The sequence below is a fragment of the Mobula hypostoma genome, chromosome 10 (genome assembly GCF_963921235.1).
Source record: "Mobula hypostoma chromosome 10, sMobHyp1.1, whole genome shotgun sequence".
In the NCBI taxonomy this organism is placed as follows: domain Eukaryota; kingdom Metazoa; phylum Chordata; class Chondrichthyes; order Myliobatiformes; family Myliobatidae; genus Mobula; species Mobula hypostoma.
Genome location: NC_086106.1, coordinates 50,385,927 through 50,403,678, shown reverse-complemented (window position 1 = coordinate 50,403,678; position 17,752 = coordinate 50,385,927). Strand labels below are relative to the sequence as shown.

Genomic DNA, 17,752 nt, shown 5'->3' with positions numbered 1-17,752 from the left:
TACTGCATTACTTACTACTATCAGCTACTACAGGCAATATTCTTGCAAATGCATTTGGAAGTTTAATGAAAACAAAAAATAATTTGCACTAAAATGTCAATGTGAAAGATGCTATTTCTGGGGATGAAAGCACTTTCCCATTTTGGGCACTCAACATAAGCTCTGGGCAACTACAAGACAGTTAAGAGTAAAGATCCTACTTCCCTGTTCTGCTCCAACGATGGAACTCAGCCCAGGATAACAGCAATCGCTACTGATACTGTTGTGACAATTTTTATTTTCCATTCTGTGATGTCTCAAGTGAAATTCCAGTTTGCTGCCTTAATTCCACACCTACTGGGAAACATATTATGATTGTCCAAATTTCACCACCTTCCACCAGAAGGCAAAATAGACTGGTCTGGAGTTAATTCCTGTCCTTCATGATGAAAGAACAACTCACTGAACTATTCAACTACCCCTTCTGATAAGTTTTAACTAATTGTTTTCCTAGCATACATATACATTATTGGAATTTTGCTTAGCACATTTTATTTGTTTCCACTTTATTTATATCAAAATCGAAAAAACTCAGAAATCATTGTGTAGAAAATTCAGGAGCAATGTCAAATATCAACATCATTCAGAATCTTATGTAAACTTTTAAAGCCACAATATACATCAGTATTTTCTTTGCAACTAAGATGGTTAGCTTTGTTTACCAGGTGCATTTGCAAAGTGAACGGCAGTATTTGAAATATTGATAGTGATACAATGGAAGCCTCAATTTAGTCAATTGTTTCTGAAATGCTAAATGGTTCAACTTTAATAAGCACATTACTCATCAGTGGTTACCATTACAGGCAATGAATGGATGCTCTGAAATTATCTATATTAATTGCATATTAAATCTACTACACAAACTTTTAATAAAAGATTTTGCTGGTGTATAAATGTTCTTGGTGTTTAACCATTATATATTGAAGCTTTAAAAAATTGGTCTAATATTTACAAGCTTTTTAGAATACTTTATAACAAAATATAACAATATTTGAAAGTAACAAATGAATGTTTTAAGTTGTTTTCATAAATCAAATGTAGCTGCCACAGAAGAATAGGTGTAATTTATAGTATATTACCTGAAAGTATAAAGTGTCCATAAATTCAAGTGTCCGAGTTGATTACTAACAGTAAAAGCTACCCAACAGTGAGGAGCTAACAGGCTCAAACCGTGCTTGTGCATTCTTGTTATCCCACGAAGCCTTGAATATTCGCACAGAACGGCGAAAACCAGCACCAGGCTCCACTCATCTCAGTGTCCCGAGGCACCAGTAGGCCACCACTTCAATCCCCTGTTCCTCTGGTCCATTCATTGTGCTGTGACTAAGGCACACTCTATCCAGAAATCTATTTCCCCAAGATTTTTTTTAGAGCTATTACGTACCAAGAGACCCCATTCCTCTGAGCAAGACAACACAACACAAATTCAACCAAGATAATTACTAAGCAACATCAGAGCATAAGCCTCCTCTTCAATGTTTTAGTTTCTAAAAACCTTTGCTAAAATTAGTTTTAAAAACCTTCTAGTTCCTCTAGCTCTAATTAATGAAACTATGTAAATATAGATGTAACAATTAACTATAAGATATTATTTTATGTTAAACTATCTCCACTGCTATTATTGATAATTTCACTTTCAGATCATGAATAAAGGAACATTTTTATTGTTGCTCGCAGAAATGGGGTTCATCTTTTAAGGCACGTAAATATGTGTAGAAAAAAGTCCTTTGTTTACTCAATGTCTTGTTGCAAATAGCTGCTTAGTCGTAGTAGCAGTAGTAGTAAGAATGAACTGAAAGTGTACCTTTCTGTTGGGATAACCACTTTGACTACGGCTTCGGACAGAGTCTGCACATGAAGTCACATCAAATAGTAAAAATATAAAGAATGTGAGTATTGGCTGGTGAAACACTGCAGGACATACAGCATCAAGAACAAAATAAAAACAACAGTTGATATTTTAATGCTATTTTTACCTGACATTTGATACAAAACAAAAAGAAATTATAAACCAGGCGGACAGCACCAAATACTTCAAAACAGCTTACTCACCAGGGTATTTGGCCTAATATTAAACCTACACATCTGGATTCTGCTAAAAACTTGCTCTTCCCTTGTTTGTTCTGCAGCATATACTTACTCTACTGAGTAATGCAGGATTCATTCATCAGTTGCTGGGCCTCAGTATAAAAATATTCTAAAATATCACTACATAGATGTAATGCACAGGAGCAAAATACAAACTAAAATAACTTTGTAATAATGTAATCAGAATACTAAACATAATAAAAAATTATAAATAGTTATGACTATCAGTAACCAGCTATATTGCAGTGTTTTTGAACAAAGTGATAAATAGCATGTCTGTAGTACAGAAAATAAATCAAAGAACTAATATTAAAAACTATTCTGCAAAAATAGTACAAGATCATGATCACATAAGCTGCATAAAAATGGTTCTGGATGTTCTGTATGAGATAAGTTTGGTTGAATTTGTAATTAAATTAATGGTAGAACAATATGCTAAGAGTAGCATATATCAGAAATGGTTAATGCTGAGAAAACATTCTCTCCAACACATTAAATAGTTATTGAAATAATTGTGAACATTACAACATTGTAAAAATATAGACTTGAACATCAAGTTCTACACATGAATATTAACCACTAGAAATGATAAGTTCAAATTTAACAGTAAGAAAATGTATTTTATTTCTAAAATGCAATATGAATGTTCAGCATCTGAAAATCTTGAAAATACCAGTAATCCTCACTGTATTAAAACGATATAAAGCAAGAAAACTGCAAGACATTTTAAGAACTTAGAGGGCAACTATTAAAAAAAGTTTTACAGCCCTATTTAAAAAGGACTATATTGTGACTAGTACAGAGAACCATAAAATTAAAAGATTTGATAAGACAGTAACGTGGAGAGGATGCTTCCACTTATGAAGCAGTCCAAATATAGAATCCAAAAACACAATAACTAACAATTTCTGCAAAGAAGTGCCTTGGGTAAATAGCAAAGATACATTCAAGGGTAGGGAGAAATGAGATGAAAAATATGTAAGGTGGTTTGCAGCACTAGCCAACTAAACCCTCATAACATTATTCTGTAAAATCAATACAATAATATTGGATATCACAAAATCAGTTGGATCAATAATAAGTATATTGCTTTGGATACTGTTCAGGGGGGATGACCTAACTGGGGTGGGGTAGGGGGGAGAGAAGTAGACTGCAGTAGTGAAAGGGGATTCCATAGTTAGAGGAGTAGGTACAATATTCTGTGTATGTGAAAGAGACACCCAGACGATATGTTGTCTCCAAGGTGCCAAAGTCAGGGATGTCTCCAATCTGGTCCACAGCATTCTAAAGGGGAATGGTGAGCAGCCAGAAGTCCTGGTACATATTGGCACCAATGACATATGTAGGAAAAGGGAGGAGGCCCTGAAAAGAGAATTTAGGGAATTAGGTAGGAAGTTGAAAAGCTGGACTTCCTGGGTAGTAATCTCTGTATTGCAGCCTGTGCCATGCATCAGTGAGGGTAAGAATAGGATGATTTGGAAAATAAATGCACGGCTGAGGAAACAGTGCAAGGCTTCAGATTTCAGGATCAGTGCAATCTCTTCTAGGGAAGGTATGGCCTGTACAAAAGAGACAGGCTACACCTGAACCCAAGGGGGACCAATATCCTTGCGAGCAGGTGGAGAGGGTTTAAACTAAATTGGTAAAGAAATGGGAACCACAGTGATAGGGCTGAGTATGGGGTAGTTGGTATACAGCCAGATGCAGTGTGCAGTGAGTCTGTCAGGAAGGATAGGCAGATTATAGGGCAAAATTGTAGTCAGTGGAACGAGTTGCAACGTAAAAGGGGGACAAAACCGAAAAGAGTGATGAATACAGGACTAGAGGTGTTATATTTGAATGTATGCAGTACACGGAATAAGGTAGATGATCTTGTAGCAGAGTTCGAGATTGGTAGTTATGACATTGTGGGCATCACCAAGTCGTGGGTCAAAGAACATAGTTGGGAACTTGACATTCAAGGATACACATTGTATTTTAAGGACAGGCGGGTTGGCAGAATGAGTGGGGTAGCTCTGCTGGTAAAAAAAAAAAATGAAATTAAATTCTTAGAAAAAGGTGACATAAGATCAGAAGATGTAGAATTGTTGTGGATAGAGTTAAGAAGCTGCAAGGTTAAAAGGATCCTGATGGGAGTTATATAAAGGCCTCCAAACAGTAGCCATGATGTAGACTACAAATTACAACTGGAGACAGAAAAGACATGGCAGAAGGACAATATTAGAATAGTTATGGGGATTTCTATGCAGGTAGATTGTAAAAATCAGGTTGGTGCAGGATCCCAAGAGAGAGAATTCGTAGAATGCCTACAACTTGGCTTTTTAGAGCAGTTTGTGATTGAGCCCACTAGGGGAAAGGCTATTCTACATTGCATGCTGTGTAATGACCCAGATTTGAATAGGAATCTTAAGGTAAGGAACCCCTAGGAGGCAGTGATAATATGATAGACTTCACTCTGCAACTTGAGAGGGAGAAGCTAAAGTCAGATGCATCAGTATTATAGAGGAGTAAAGGGAATTACAGAGACATGAGAGAGGAGCTAGCCAAAGTTGATTTGAAGGGAACGCTAGCATGGAGGACAGCAGAACAGCAATAGCCGGAGTTTCTGGGAGCAATTCAGAAAGTTCAGGACACATCCCAAAGAAGTAGTATTCTAAAGGCTGGCTGACAAGGGAAGTCAAAGACAACAAAGCAAGAGAAGAGGCAGATAAGAGAACAAAAATTAGTAGTAAGTTAGGAGGACTGGGAAGCTTTTAAAAACCAACAGAAGGCAGCTAAAAAAGTATAAGGAAGGAAAAGACAAAATATGAAGGTAAGCTAGCCAATAATATCAAAGGGGATACCAAATGCTTTTTTCCCCAGGTAAATATAATACTGAGCAAATGTCTTAGACACATGTAAAAAAAATCTGTAAAGCAAAGATCCCTTCAAAAATAATGAAATAAAATGTTTCTAAATATCAAAAAATTACGATCAAGAGCAGTAAAGAAAAAAAACTCAAATCAATACTTGGTGTGACCACCCTTTGCCTTTAAAATTACATCAATTTTAACTCGCCCTGGGATGCCGTCTGGTCCCGCAGCCTTGCGACTGTCCACTCGTTGGAAACATCTGCGTACCTCAGCCTCAGAAATGACCAGGTTGCAGGTTGTAGTGGTGGCTTTCCTCGGAGACTCAGAGTAAGCGAGATCGTACCGAGCATAAAATTGACTGAGCTCATCTGTGAGAGAGGCTGCGATGTTGGTGGCACCACAATGTTTGGCTATGCAGCCCTCGACACAAGTTACGTGTGCTATTCGTTGTGAATCTTGACTCTATCTTCTCCCTATATTGTTGTTTTGCAGCCTTGATAGCTTTGCGCAGATCATGGCTGCTTTTCTTGAGCTCTAGTTGATCTCCAGCGACGTAAGCTCGACATCGCACTGTAAGTGCTGCTCGCACGGAACTAATGATCCAGGGTTTCGGGTTTGGGAAGACCCTGACTGACTTCTGGGGGGACAACATCGTTGGTGCACTTCCGGATAAAGCACATGACTCCATCAGTGAACTTGGAGACATCCTCATCATGGAAGACATTCCAGTCGATGTCATCAAAGCAGTCCTGCAGCATGGAGGCCGATTGGTTGGACCAACAATGAACGGTTTTAACTATGGCGCCTCTTGTTTCAGCTTCTGCTTGCACGTCGGCAAAAGCAGGATCAAAGAGTGATCTGATTTTCCAAAAGCTGGACGAAGGACAGCTTTGCAAGTGTTGACGAAGGGAGTGCAGAAATGGTCAAGCGTGTTATCTCCACAGGTGCTCACTTAGATGTGCTGACAAAACTTCCGAAGGACTTTCGTCAGCGACGCTAGATTAAAGTCACTGGCGACGATGAAGGTAGCCTCTGGGTGTACAGTCTCCAGGGTGTTGATGGTCTAGTACAGTTCCTTGAGAGCCAGGTCAGTATCAGCCTGTGGCGGAATGTACACTGCTGTGATGATAACAGCCCTGAACTCCCTGGGTAGCCAGTAGGGTCTGCACAGCAACACCAGGTATTCCAGGTCTGGAGAACAAAAGAATTTGAGTGCATGCACATTCTGGGGATTGCACTAAGCATTGTTGACCGTGAAGCATACCCCTCCTCCTTTACTCTTCCCAGTGAGGTTTTTCGACCCGTCTTCCCAGAACAGGGAGAACCCAGAGAGCTTGGTGGCATGATCCAGTATCTCCTCCGTCATCCGGGTCTCCATGAAGCACAAAATGCTACATTCCTTTGTTTCCCACTGATAGGAGATTCCGGCTCTCAGTTCACAAAGCTTGTTATCCAGGGACTGAACGTTAGCCAGGAGTATGCTAGAGAGTGGCAGTCGATTTGCATGCCATCTCAGCCTCAGCAGGTTGCCAGCCCTTCTCCCTTGCCTCCAGTGCTTCTTCCAAGGTAGTGGCGGTATAAGGGATGAGTCTCCAATGGATCGCACAAGCAAGGGATCCCAGTGTAGGAAAGGTGGCACATAATGGGTAAATGCCGTCTGTCTGATGTTCAGATGGGTCAGTCTATCGTATCTGACGTGACTATCATCTACTTGAACAGAATATGCTAAGAAAATCTGAGAAATTAGTAGTATACTGTAGATTTGGAATGGAACTCGCAACAAGGCCGCCGTACACAGCGCCATTGGCTTGAACCTCCTCTCTGCCGAGAAATTTCTGCTTGAGAGACTTGCTGACACGGGATAACCATCTTGAATCTTGTTACTATTGCCACTCTTGCCATGGTATAAGAATTGACAATCTGAAGTCTAAACTGTCACATCTGTCACACCATCACCTTTTAACTTAGTTGTCCTTTGCCCAGTTTGTTTCCTTCCACCCAGCTTTTGTTTCAGTTAATCAGTTTAATTCATTCAACTCATTATGACTTTGATGTTATCTTTGTCTAATCATGCACTGGGTAAATACCTACAAACTAATCAAGTCTTTATTTGAAAAGTGGTGTATTACTTAATATGCTACTTTAATGAAATACAAAACTTTCTCTGTAACATTTAATTTTTTGGAAAATGAATATTTGGAAATCCAAGATTTTCTCTTTGCTTCTGACACACTAATGCAAAGACAAAAAGTAAACATCTAAAACAAAATTTATAAGAAAAAAAATCTAGGGCACCCAAGACTTTTGCACAGTACTGTAAAGAGTAAAAGAGAGATGAGAGTAGATATCAGACCGCTGGAAAATTATGCTGGAGAGGTAGCAATAGGAGACAAGGAAATGACAGTCAAACTAAATAAATAATTTGCATCCGTCTTCACTGCGGAAGATATATGCCAGAGGTCTGACAGTGTCAGGGGGCAGAATTGAGTGAAATTGATATTACTAGGGAGAAGGAGCTCAGGAGGATAAAAGGTCTGCAGGTGGATATGCCACCTATACCAGATGGACAACACCCCTGAGTTCTGAAAGCAGTGAATGGGGAGATTGCAGAAGCATCGTAATGATCTTTCAAGAATCACTAGATTCTGGCACGGTTTCGGAGGACAGGAAAATTGCAAATATCACTCCATTCTTTTAACAAGGGATGGAGGTAGAAGAAAGGAAATTTATAGTCCAGTCAGTTTGACCTCAGTGGTTGGGAGGACGTTGGAGTCGATCATTAATGACAAGGTCTTAGGCACATGATAAAATAGACCAAAGTCAGCATGGTTTCCGACAGGGAGAATCTTGCCTGACAAACCTGTTATAATGCATCGAGGAAATAACAAGCAGGTAGACAAAAGAGTCCAGTAGCTCTGGTTTACTTGGAATTTCAGAAGGCCTTTGACAAGGTGCCTCACAAGAGGCTGCTTAACAAGAGCTCACGGTATTACGAGAAAGGTATTAGGATGGATAAAGCAGTGGCAGATTGGCAGGAGGCAAAGAGTGGGAATAAGGAGAGTCTTTTCTGCCTGGCTGCCAGTGACTAGCTGTGTTCTGCGCGGGTCAGCATTGGGACTGTTTTGTTTTACATTATGTGTCAAATATTTGAATAATAGCTTTATGGCCAAATTTGCGGACAATACAAAGATAGGTGGAGGCCAAGTAGTGTTGAGGAAGTAGGGAGGCTGCAGAAGGACAAGACAGTTTGGGGGATGGGCAAAGAAGTGGCAGATAGAATACAGTGTTGGGAAGTGTATGATCATGCACTTTGGTAGAAGGAACAAAAGTGTATGCTATTTCCTAAACAGGAAGAAAATTCAAAAATCAAAGTGCAAAGGTACTTGAGAGTCATTGGGCAAGATTCACTAAGGGTTAACTTACAGGTTGAGTCAGTGGTGAGGAAGGCAAATCCAATGTTAATATTCATTTTGAGAGAACTAGAATACAAAAGCAAGGATGTAATGCTGAGGGTTTATAAGACACTGCTAAGGCCTCACTTGGAGTATTGTGAGCAGTTTTGGGCCCCTTATCTAAGAAAGGCTGTGTTGACATTGAAATGGGTTCAGAGGAGATTCACAAGAACAATTCTGGAAATTGAAGGGCTATCTTGTGAGGAGTGTTTGATGGCTCTGGGCATGTACTCACTGGAATTCAGAAAAATGAGGGGGGGGGGTAATCTCACTGACCTATTGAATATTGAAGGGCCCAGATAGAATGGACATGGAGACTATGTTCCCTATAGTGGGGGAGTCTAGGACGAGAAAGCACAGTCACAGAATATCTAGAACAGAGATGAGAAGGGATTTCTTTAGCCAGAAAATGGTGAATCTGTGGAATTCGTTGCCACAGGCGGCTGTGGAGGACAGGTCATTGGGTGTATTTAAGGCAGAGGTTAATAGGTTCTCGATTGGTCAGGGTATGAAAGGTTATGGGAAGAAGCAGGAGAATGAGGTGAAGAGGGAAAATGGATCAGCCATGATGAAATGGCAGAGCAGACTCAATGGGCTGAATGTCGTAATTCAGCTCCTCTATTTTATGACCTTTATGGTCTTTATCAACTATTGCTGATTCTGAAGGCCAACTTGTAATAAATTTTAAAAATGCAAAAAGTATTCTTAGTTTCTTAGTGCTGCTTTTTACAAACATTAAGTACTCAGGTATGAATTTTGTAGTACAGCAGACAATGCTAATGTGATGGTTGTCATCCAGATGCAAATGCTTTCAATGGGCAATTATTGATTGATTCATTATTTTTTATAAGTTAAAGATGCACAAAAGGATCAGTAAATGGAGAGATTCCGTCTGACCTTCAACAGATCAATATGGACGTAACAAGCGCTATTCTCATAAACCTAAGGCTGCTAAATAACACTGTCATAAAAGTATCACCAAGACAAAGAATAAAATATTGCAAATCCAGCTTACTCAAAGGAACTTATATTTTTGCCCAGGCCATCAGTCCATACCAGAAGTACTAAATTTGAGTTGAAATAAGTTGGTGATGGCAAGATTCCAAACTTCCAAATAAATAAATCCTAATTTATTTTCACTTTGACATTTCATACACAGTAAAATGCTCTTTACAAACACTTCAAAAATTATTACATTTTAAAACTACAAGGAAGAAAGAACAGGTCAAAGGAAATTAACAATCAAACAAATGAATACTTACAACACTAGTAATATCTTACATCTGCATTTAACTTCTGGTTCTCAAGCATGCACATGAATCATTTACATCTTTTTACCTTCTCAAATTCCTCCTTGGATTTTGATGGTCGGAGTGGCATATCAGGGTTCTTCAGTCTCACTCTAGGCTGTGCATTAAAAGGTAAACCCGATGGAGGAGGAGGAAGAGTCAATTCCATCATAGCTGGTGGAATATATATAGGGTATGGAGGGGTGGGCACTGCCTTCCCCCAACCCAGCTTCATTTCATATCCCATTATAAATTTCCCTGTAAACATGACACCAGACTTGATCATTAGCACATCAGAGAACTTGGTTTCACCTTGAAGAATTTATTTAAAACTATTAACCAAAAAGTCACCGCAAATATTCGAACATGTTACAATTTTGCATCACTGCAAAATGCTATAGATTGTTTGTCAGCAAAGTTTTCTGTAAAGATTAAAAGTTAAACAGATCTTGATATACAAAATACAACGGGTTAGAAATTCACACAAAATGCTGGAGGAACTCAGCAGGTCAAGTAGCAACTATGAAAAGAGTAAACAGTCCACATTTTGAGCCAAGACCCTTCTTCAGGCAAACAACAGAAATTCTGCGGATGCTGGAAATTCAAGCAACACACATCAAAGTTGCTGGTGAACGCAGCAGGCCAAGCAGCATTTGTAGGAAGAGGTGCAGTCGACGTTTCAGGCCGAGACCCTTCGTCAGGACTAATTGAAGGAAGAGTGAGTAAGGGATTTGAAAGTTGGAGGGGGAGGGGGAGATGCAAAATGATAGGAGAAGACAGGAGGGGGAGGGATGGAGCCGAGAGCTGGACAGGCGATAGGCAAAAGGGGATGCGAGAGGATCATGGGACAGGAGGTCCGGGAAGAAAGACAGGGGGGCGGTGACCCAGAGGATGGGCAAGAGGTATATTCAGAGGGACAGAGGGAGAAAAAGGAGAGTGAGAGAAAGAATGTGTGCATAAAAATGAGTAACAGATGGGGTACGAGGGGGAGGTGGGGCCTTAGCAGAAGTTAGAAAAGTCGATGTTCATGCCATCAGGTTGGAGGCTACCCAGATGGAATGTAAGGTGTTGTTCCTCCAACCTGAGTGTGGCTTCATCTTTACAGTAGAGGAGGCCGTGGATAGACATGTCAGAATGGGAATGGGATGTGGAATTAAAATGTGTGGCCACTGGGAGATCCTGCTTTCTCTGGCGGACAGAGCGTAGATGTTCAGCAAAGCGGTCTCCCAGTCTGCGTCGGGTCTCGCCAATTTATAAAAGGCCACATCGGGAGCACCGGATGCAGTATATCACCCCAGTCGACTCACAGGTGAAGTGTTGCCTCACCTGGAAGGACTGTTTGGGGTCCTGAATGGTGCTAAGGGAGGAAGTGTAAGGGCATGTGTAGCACTTGTTCCGCTTACACGGATAAGTGCCAGGAGGGAGATCAGTGGGGAGGGATGGGGGGGACGAATGGACAAGGGAGTTGTGTAGCGAGTGATCCCTGCGGAATGCAGAGAGAGGGGGGGGAGGGAAAGGTGTGCGTAGTGGTGGGATCCCGTTGGAGGTGGTGGAAGCTACGGAGAATAATATGTTGGACCCGGAGGCTGGTGGGGTGGTAGGTGAGGACCAGAGGAACCCTATTCCTAGTGGGGTGGCGGGAGGATGGAGTGAGAGCAGATGTACGTGAAATGGGGGAGATGCGTTTAAGAGCAGAGTTGATAGTGAAGGAAGGGAAGCCCCTTTCTTTAAAAAAGGAAGACATCTCCCTCGTCCTAGAATGAAAAGCCTCATCCTGAGAGCAGATGCGGCGGAGACGGAGGAATTGCGAGAAGGGGATGGCGTTTTTGCAAGAGACAGGGTGAGAAGAGGAATAGTCCAGATAGCTGTGAGAGTCAGTAGGCTTATAGTAGACATCAGTGGATAAGCTGTCTCCAGAGACAGAGACAGAAAGATCTAGAAAGGGAAGGGAGGTGTTGGAAATGGACCAGGTAAACTTGAGGGCAGGGTGAAAGTTGGAGGCAAAGTGAATAAAGTCAACGAGTTCTGCATGCATGCAGGAAGCAGTGCCAATGCAGTCGTCGATGTAGCGAAGGAAAAGTGGGGGACAGATACCAGAATAGGCACGAACATAGATTGTTCCACAAACCCAACAAAAAGGCAGGCATAGCTAGGACCCATACGGGTGCCCATAGCTACACTTTGGGAAGTGGGGACAACGGGAAGTGCGGGGACAACTCGCGGATACCTCCTCTTGTTTACCCCTCGATCGTGACCCCACTAAGGAGCACCAGGCCATTGTCTCCCACACCATCACCGACTTTATCCGCTCAGGGGATCTCTCATCCACTGCTACCAACCTTATAGTTCCCACACCCCGCACTTCCCGTTTCCACCTCCTACCCAAGATCCACAAACCTGCCTGTCCTGGCCGACCTATTGTCTCAGCTTGCTCCTGCCCCACCGAACTCGTTTCTGCATACCTCGACACTGTTTTATCACCCCTTGTTCAATCCCTTCCGACCTATGTTCGTGACACTTCTCACGCTCTTAAACTTATCGATGATTTTAAGTTCCCTGGCCCCCACCGCTTTATTTTCACCATGGATGTCCAGTCCTTATATACTTCCATCCCCCATCAGGGTGGTCTCAAAGCTGTACGCTTATTTTTGGATTCCAGACCTAATCAGTTCCCCTCTACCACCACTCTGCTCCGTCTAGCGGAATTAGTCCTTACTCTTAATAATTTCTCCTTTGGCTCCTCCCACTTCCTCCAAACTAAAGGTGTAGCTATGGGCACCCATATGTGTCCCAGCTATGCCTGCCTTTTTGTTGGGTTTGTGGAACAATCTATGTTTCGTGCCTATTCTGGTATCTGTCCCCCACTTTTCCTTCGCTACATCGACGACTGCATTGGCGCTGCTTCCTGCACACATGCAGAACTCGTTGACTTTATTCACTTTGCCTCCAACTTTCACCCTGCCCTCAAGTTTACCTGGTCCATTTCCGACACCTCCCTCCCCTTTCTAGATCTTTCTGTCTCTGTCTCTGGAGACAGCTTATCCACTGATGTCTACTATAAGCCTACTGACTCTCACAGCTATCTGGACTATTCCTCTTCTCACCCTGTCTCTTGCAAAAACGCCATCCCCTTCTCGCAATTCCTCCGTCTCCGCCGCATCTGCTCTCAGGATGAGGCTTTTCATTCTAGGACGAGGGAGATGTCTTCCTTTTTTTAAAGAAAGGGGCTTCCCTTCCTTCACTATCAACTCTGCTCTTAAACGCATCTCCCCCATTTCACGTACATCTGCTCTCACTCCATCCTCCCGCCACCCCACTAGGAATAGGGATCCCCTGGTCCTCACCTACCACCCCACCAGCCTCCGGGTCCAACATATTATTCTCCGTAACTTTCACCACCTCCAACGGGATCCCACCACTACGCACACCTTTCCCTCTCCCCCTCTCTCTGCATTCCGCAGGGATCACTCCCTACACAACTCCCTTGTCCATTCGTCCCCCCCATCCCTCCCCACTGATCTCCCTCCTGGCACTTATCCGTGTAAGCGGAACAAGTGCTACACATGCCCTTACACTTCCTCCCTTACCACCATTCAGGACCCCAAACAGTCCTTCCAGGTGAGGCAACACTTCACCTGTGAGTCGACTGGGGTGATATACTGCATCTGGTGCTCCCGATGTGGCCTTTTATATATTGGCGAGACCCGACGCAGACTGGGAGACCGCTTTGCTGAACATCTACGCTCTGTCCGCCAGAGAAAGCAGGATCTCCCAGTGGCCACACATTTTAATTCCACATCCCATTCCCATTCTGACATGTCTATCCACGGCCTCCTCTACTGTAAAGATGAAGCCACACTCAGGTTGGAGGAACAACACCTTATATTCCGTCTGGGTAGCCTCCAACCTGATGGCATGAACATCGACTTCTCTAACTTCCGCTAAGGCCCCACCGCCCCCTCGTACCCCATCTGTTACTCATTTTTATGCACACATTCTTTCTCTCACTCTTCCTTTTTCTCCCTCCATCCCTCTGAATACACCTCTTGCCCATCCTCTGGGTCCCCCCCCCCGCCGTCTTTCTTCCCGGACCTCCTGTCCCATGATCCTCTCGTATCCCCTTTTGCCCATCACCTGTCCAGCTCTTGGCTCTATCCCTCCCCCTCCTGTCTTCTCCTATCATTTTGGATCTCCCCCTCCCACTTTCAAATCCCTTACTCACTCTTCCTTCAGTTAGTCCTGACGAAGGGTCTCGGCCTGAAACGTCGACTGCACCTCTTCCTACAGATGCTGCTTGGCCTGCTGCGTTCACCAGCAACTTTGATGTGTGCTATCCTTCTTCAGGACTGCTTTTCTTGTGTTAGAACACAAAATACGCTACAGATGCTGGGGTCAAAGCAACACTCACAACACGCTGGAGGAACTCAGCAGGTCAGGCAGCATCCGTGAAGACGATCGTCTCCACGAACGCTGCCCAATCTGCTGAGTTCCTCCAGCGTGTTGTGAGTGTTTCTTGTGTTAGAAATTGCTGGGTGTGAAAAAACCCCACCAAACTGAGTCAAGATAAATGTGATGAAATGTAAATTGCCAAAGCCAGTTGATGAATATATGCATAACTTAGTTGCTACATGTGGAAAGATGGAAACTATTCATTAACCTCCTCACAAAGTGTCTGAAATTATAGGATTCGTTCTGTGAAAACTAATGAAATTTGAGCAGATGTTTAGGCCTAGTAAGTAATAGAAAATTGTGTTAACGGTTTATTGCACAAACAAAAACTGAATAATTTAAACTAAAATCTCACTCCAACCACGACAGTGCACACAGCTAATCTATGAATTACTTTGTTTTCTTTTTTCTCTCACTCCCTCTCCATTCCCCTCCCCCTTTCTCTCTCTCCCCTCTCTTTATCTAATCTAACTGTTAACTCATTCTATTTCTTTCTCCTTTATTTCCCTATTTCTTTCTCAAACCTTTAATTACTTAAGATGAGACAATTGTACACAAGATCTCAGATGACTAATCAACTCTCCATGCAATTATTAATGATCATTTCCAATAATTTGAGGTAAATAGTACAACACAAAAGGAAAAATATTCATTTCCCAGCAATCTTTGTTAGAATGGCACACTCTAGCAACTTCTGGGCCACTGTTCTTACTGTACATTCGAGCCCTCCATATCCATGGGTTCCGCATTCATGGATTCAACCAACCGCGGATCGAAAACATTCGAAAAGAAATTCCAGGAAGTTCCAAAAAGCAGAACCTGAATTTGCCGCGCGCCGAGCACTACACTGAATCTGCGCAAATGAAGTGATGGGTAGGCATACCCTGCTGTAGCCTCCCAACTTTTCACAAATCCCCAGTCTTTCTCCAGCACTCGTTGTTTGAGCATTCTTCGCCTCATGTCTCGTTCATTCACTACTTGTGTTGTGAGCGAGAGGAAGGAGTTTAAGGCTAGTAAGGGATGGCTGGCTAGCTATGTAAAGCACTACAGCCTCAAGAACTTAAAGATCACAGGAGAATCGGCATCGGCTGATGCCGAGGCAGCATCAGTGTTCCCAGAAGAGCTACGATGGTTGCGTCTGTACTGAACATGTACAGACTTTTTTTCTTGTCATTATTCCCTAAACAATACAGTATAACAACTATTTACATAGCATTTACATTGTATTAGGTATTACAAGTAATCTAGAGATGATTTAAAGTATATAGGAGGATGTGCGTAGGTTATATGCAAATATTACACCATTTTATATAACGCACTTGAGCATCCGCGGATTTTGGTATCCACGGGAGGTCCTGGAACCAAGAGACGACTGCATACTGTTTTACAAAATTCACAACAGCATGTTTAGACACTTGAAATAAAATTCCTAAGTCATACTCAAAAGACCTGTGACATTTAAATCAAAGTGCCTCCTGTAGGATTTATAAAACATTGACAAGATTATCCAATTTCATAAACATTGAACTTTCAATTTTATTTTACTCACCATTGAGAGATTTAAGGGCTTTATCTGCATGCTTTCTGTTCATGAAGGCAACAAAACCACAGTTGCGGAGTCTAGCTCTTTCCTCCTCTGTTCTAGGCCACATGATTTTTACACTTGCCAAAGGTCCAAATTTACCAAATTCCTTGCAAAGCATCTCTTCATCCATCTAATGAAGAAAGAGAATTTTTAACCTAAAACTATCTTGACAAAAAAAACTCCTTTATTCAGATATATTAAATATAATGAACTATGATAGAGGTTTGATGATACCTGTGGGTTTATGTTCCCAACGTACAAATTTGTAGTATGAGGATCTCCTGAATCATATGACCCTGGAGTTTCATCAAGCACTAGATGGAATGAAAAGCAAATGAATTTCAAATCAGCAATTTGTATTTCTGCAACATACAAGTGAATTTCTTGTGCCTGAGATATTGCTATAATCTAATGCTGCATTTCCTTAAATTAAAAGAGTTCACTCCCTCACCCAGTAAATACAACTTATTCTGGATATATGCCATAAATCAAAGAAATAATTGGTATTCAAATCAATACAACACAAAGGATATCAATTAACTTCACTTCCAAATCACTATACCATTAACATTCTACTGTAAATGAAGAGTGAAATGTGTGCTTACAGACACGCCTGTTTATCTGGTATTCTGTTTCAGGAGGCATTGGTTCAAATCTACTTGGTCTTAAATTTCCCTCTTTAGCCCTTTTCTTATTTTTATGCCTCTCTTCACGCTCTTCTTGAATCCTGTTGGTAATAAAAGTTACCACTTTAAATAATGTGCCATAACTACTCAATCCTATATCTCTAAAAAACATTACTGTTGACGTACAGGGACTTCTTGGGTTACAAATGACCTGACTTACAGAATTCAACTTTAAGTAAATTCTCCCAGACATTTTTAAAGCATTTTTCAAGGCAGCATGAATAATAATGTTTCACAGTATTCATTAATGATTCCATATAAAATATATTCCATTAGATTAATTATGGATAGTGTTAAGATGATTACTGAATGTGATGTAAGAATTATAGTAAACAAATATAAAGTGATATGATACCAGTAGCGAAACAATATAGATGCTCCTGACTTAAAGAGAAATTGCCTTACAGCCAGTTCCCACTTACAGAGCCTTATGCATCCTGGGAAATGCCTGCAGTTAGGAAACTAAAAGTAAATACTAATTTTCATTGACTTACTGTTTGAGCTCTTCTTTGAATATTTCCAAGTTACTCTTCTTTTTCTCATCTTTTAATTTTTTGATGTTCTAAATGAAAATAAAACAAAGTTACTATCTTTTACATAAACATAAACAAATCAAATTAAAATAAAGCAAAGCACTGAAGTACAGCAAATTGGTGATAAATATAGGAAATGCTGGAAGAACTCAACAGGTGAGAAAAGAAATACAATTAACCTTCTAGAAAAAGAGTTAGTCTTTTTCAAGAAAGTTTGGGAAAAGTGAAGGATGGAATAAAGGAAATTACTCTGATAGGGTTAAATAACGGGAGAATTAAGGGGCAATTAAGATCACCTTTAGTTTTTTCGGAAATGTGTTGCTAATGTTATAAACGAATGTATATTTAGTGTAATAATGTATAGTCTGGGCTACATTCCTCTCCCAGGGCAAAAAAAAGGATGGTAAGCAAAATGGTCAGTTCTTGCACAAACAGATAGAAAATATGAGTTACTCAAGTTGCAGAATTTTAAATTGAGCCTTGCAGTGGTCTCCTTTACAGGGCAAGACCAGAGGCAGATTGGGAAGCCAGTTTGTCAAGCACTTTTGCTCATTTCCCATAGCCCCTGTATCTCCCAGTTGCCAACCGTAGTAATTGTCTTTCACATTCCCACACTAACATGTTTGTTCTCAATCTCCTCGACTGCCAGGCTAAGAATAAACGCAAACCAGAGAAACAGCACTTCATATTCTGCCTGAGCAGCTTCCAACCAGACCGCAGGAATACTGAGCTCTCCAACTTACAGTAACTGGTCCCCGTGTCACTTTTATCTCCTCCTA

General features: G+C 41.4%; 1 protein-coding gene across 2 annotated transcripts in view; it reads right to left on the bottom strand.

Moving 5' to 3' along the window:
- The window catches only part of LOC134352893 (U2 snRNP-associated SURP motif-containing protein-like), a 99,542-nt gene that overhangs the window by 56,498 nt on the left and 25,292 nt on the right, over positions 1-17,752 (bottom strand). For both annotated transcript variants that reach the window (XM_063060475.1, XM_063060474.1), the window contains 6 exons: positions 16,935-17,002; positions 16,360-16,481; positions 15,989-16,068; positions 15,719-15,884; positions 9,770-9,978; positions 1,844-1,887 (listed from right to left, as the gene is read on the bottom strand). In XM_063060475.1, coding sequence (XP_062916545.1) covers positions 1,844-1,887; positions 9,770-9,978; positions 15,719-15,884; positions 15,989-16,068; positions 16,360-16,481; positions 16,935-17,002 — 689 coding nt within the window. The remainder of the gene's footprint in view (positions 1-1,843; positions 1,888-9,769; positions 9,979-15,718; positions 15,885-15,988; positions 16,069-16,359; positions 16,482-16,934; positions 17,003-17,752) is intronic.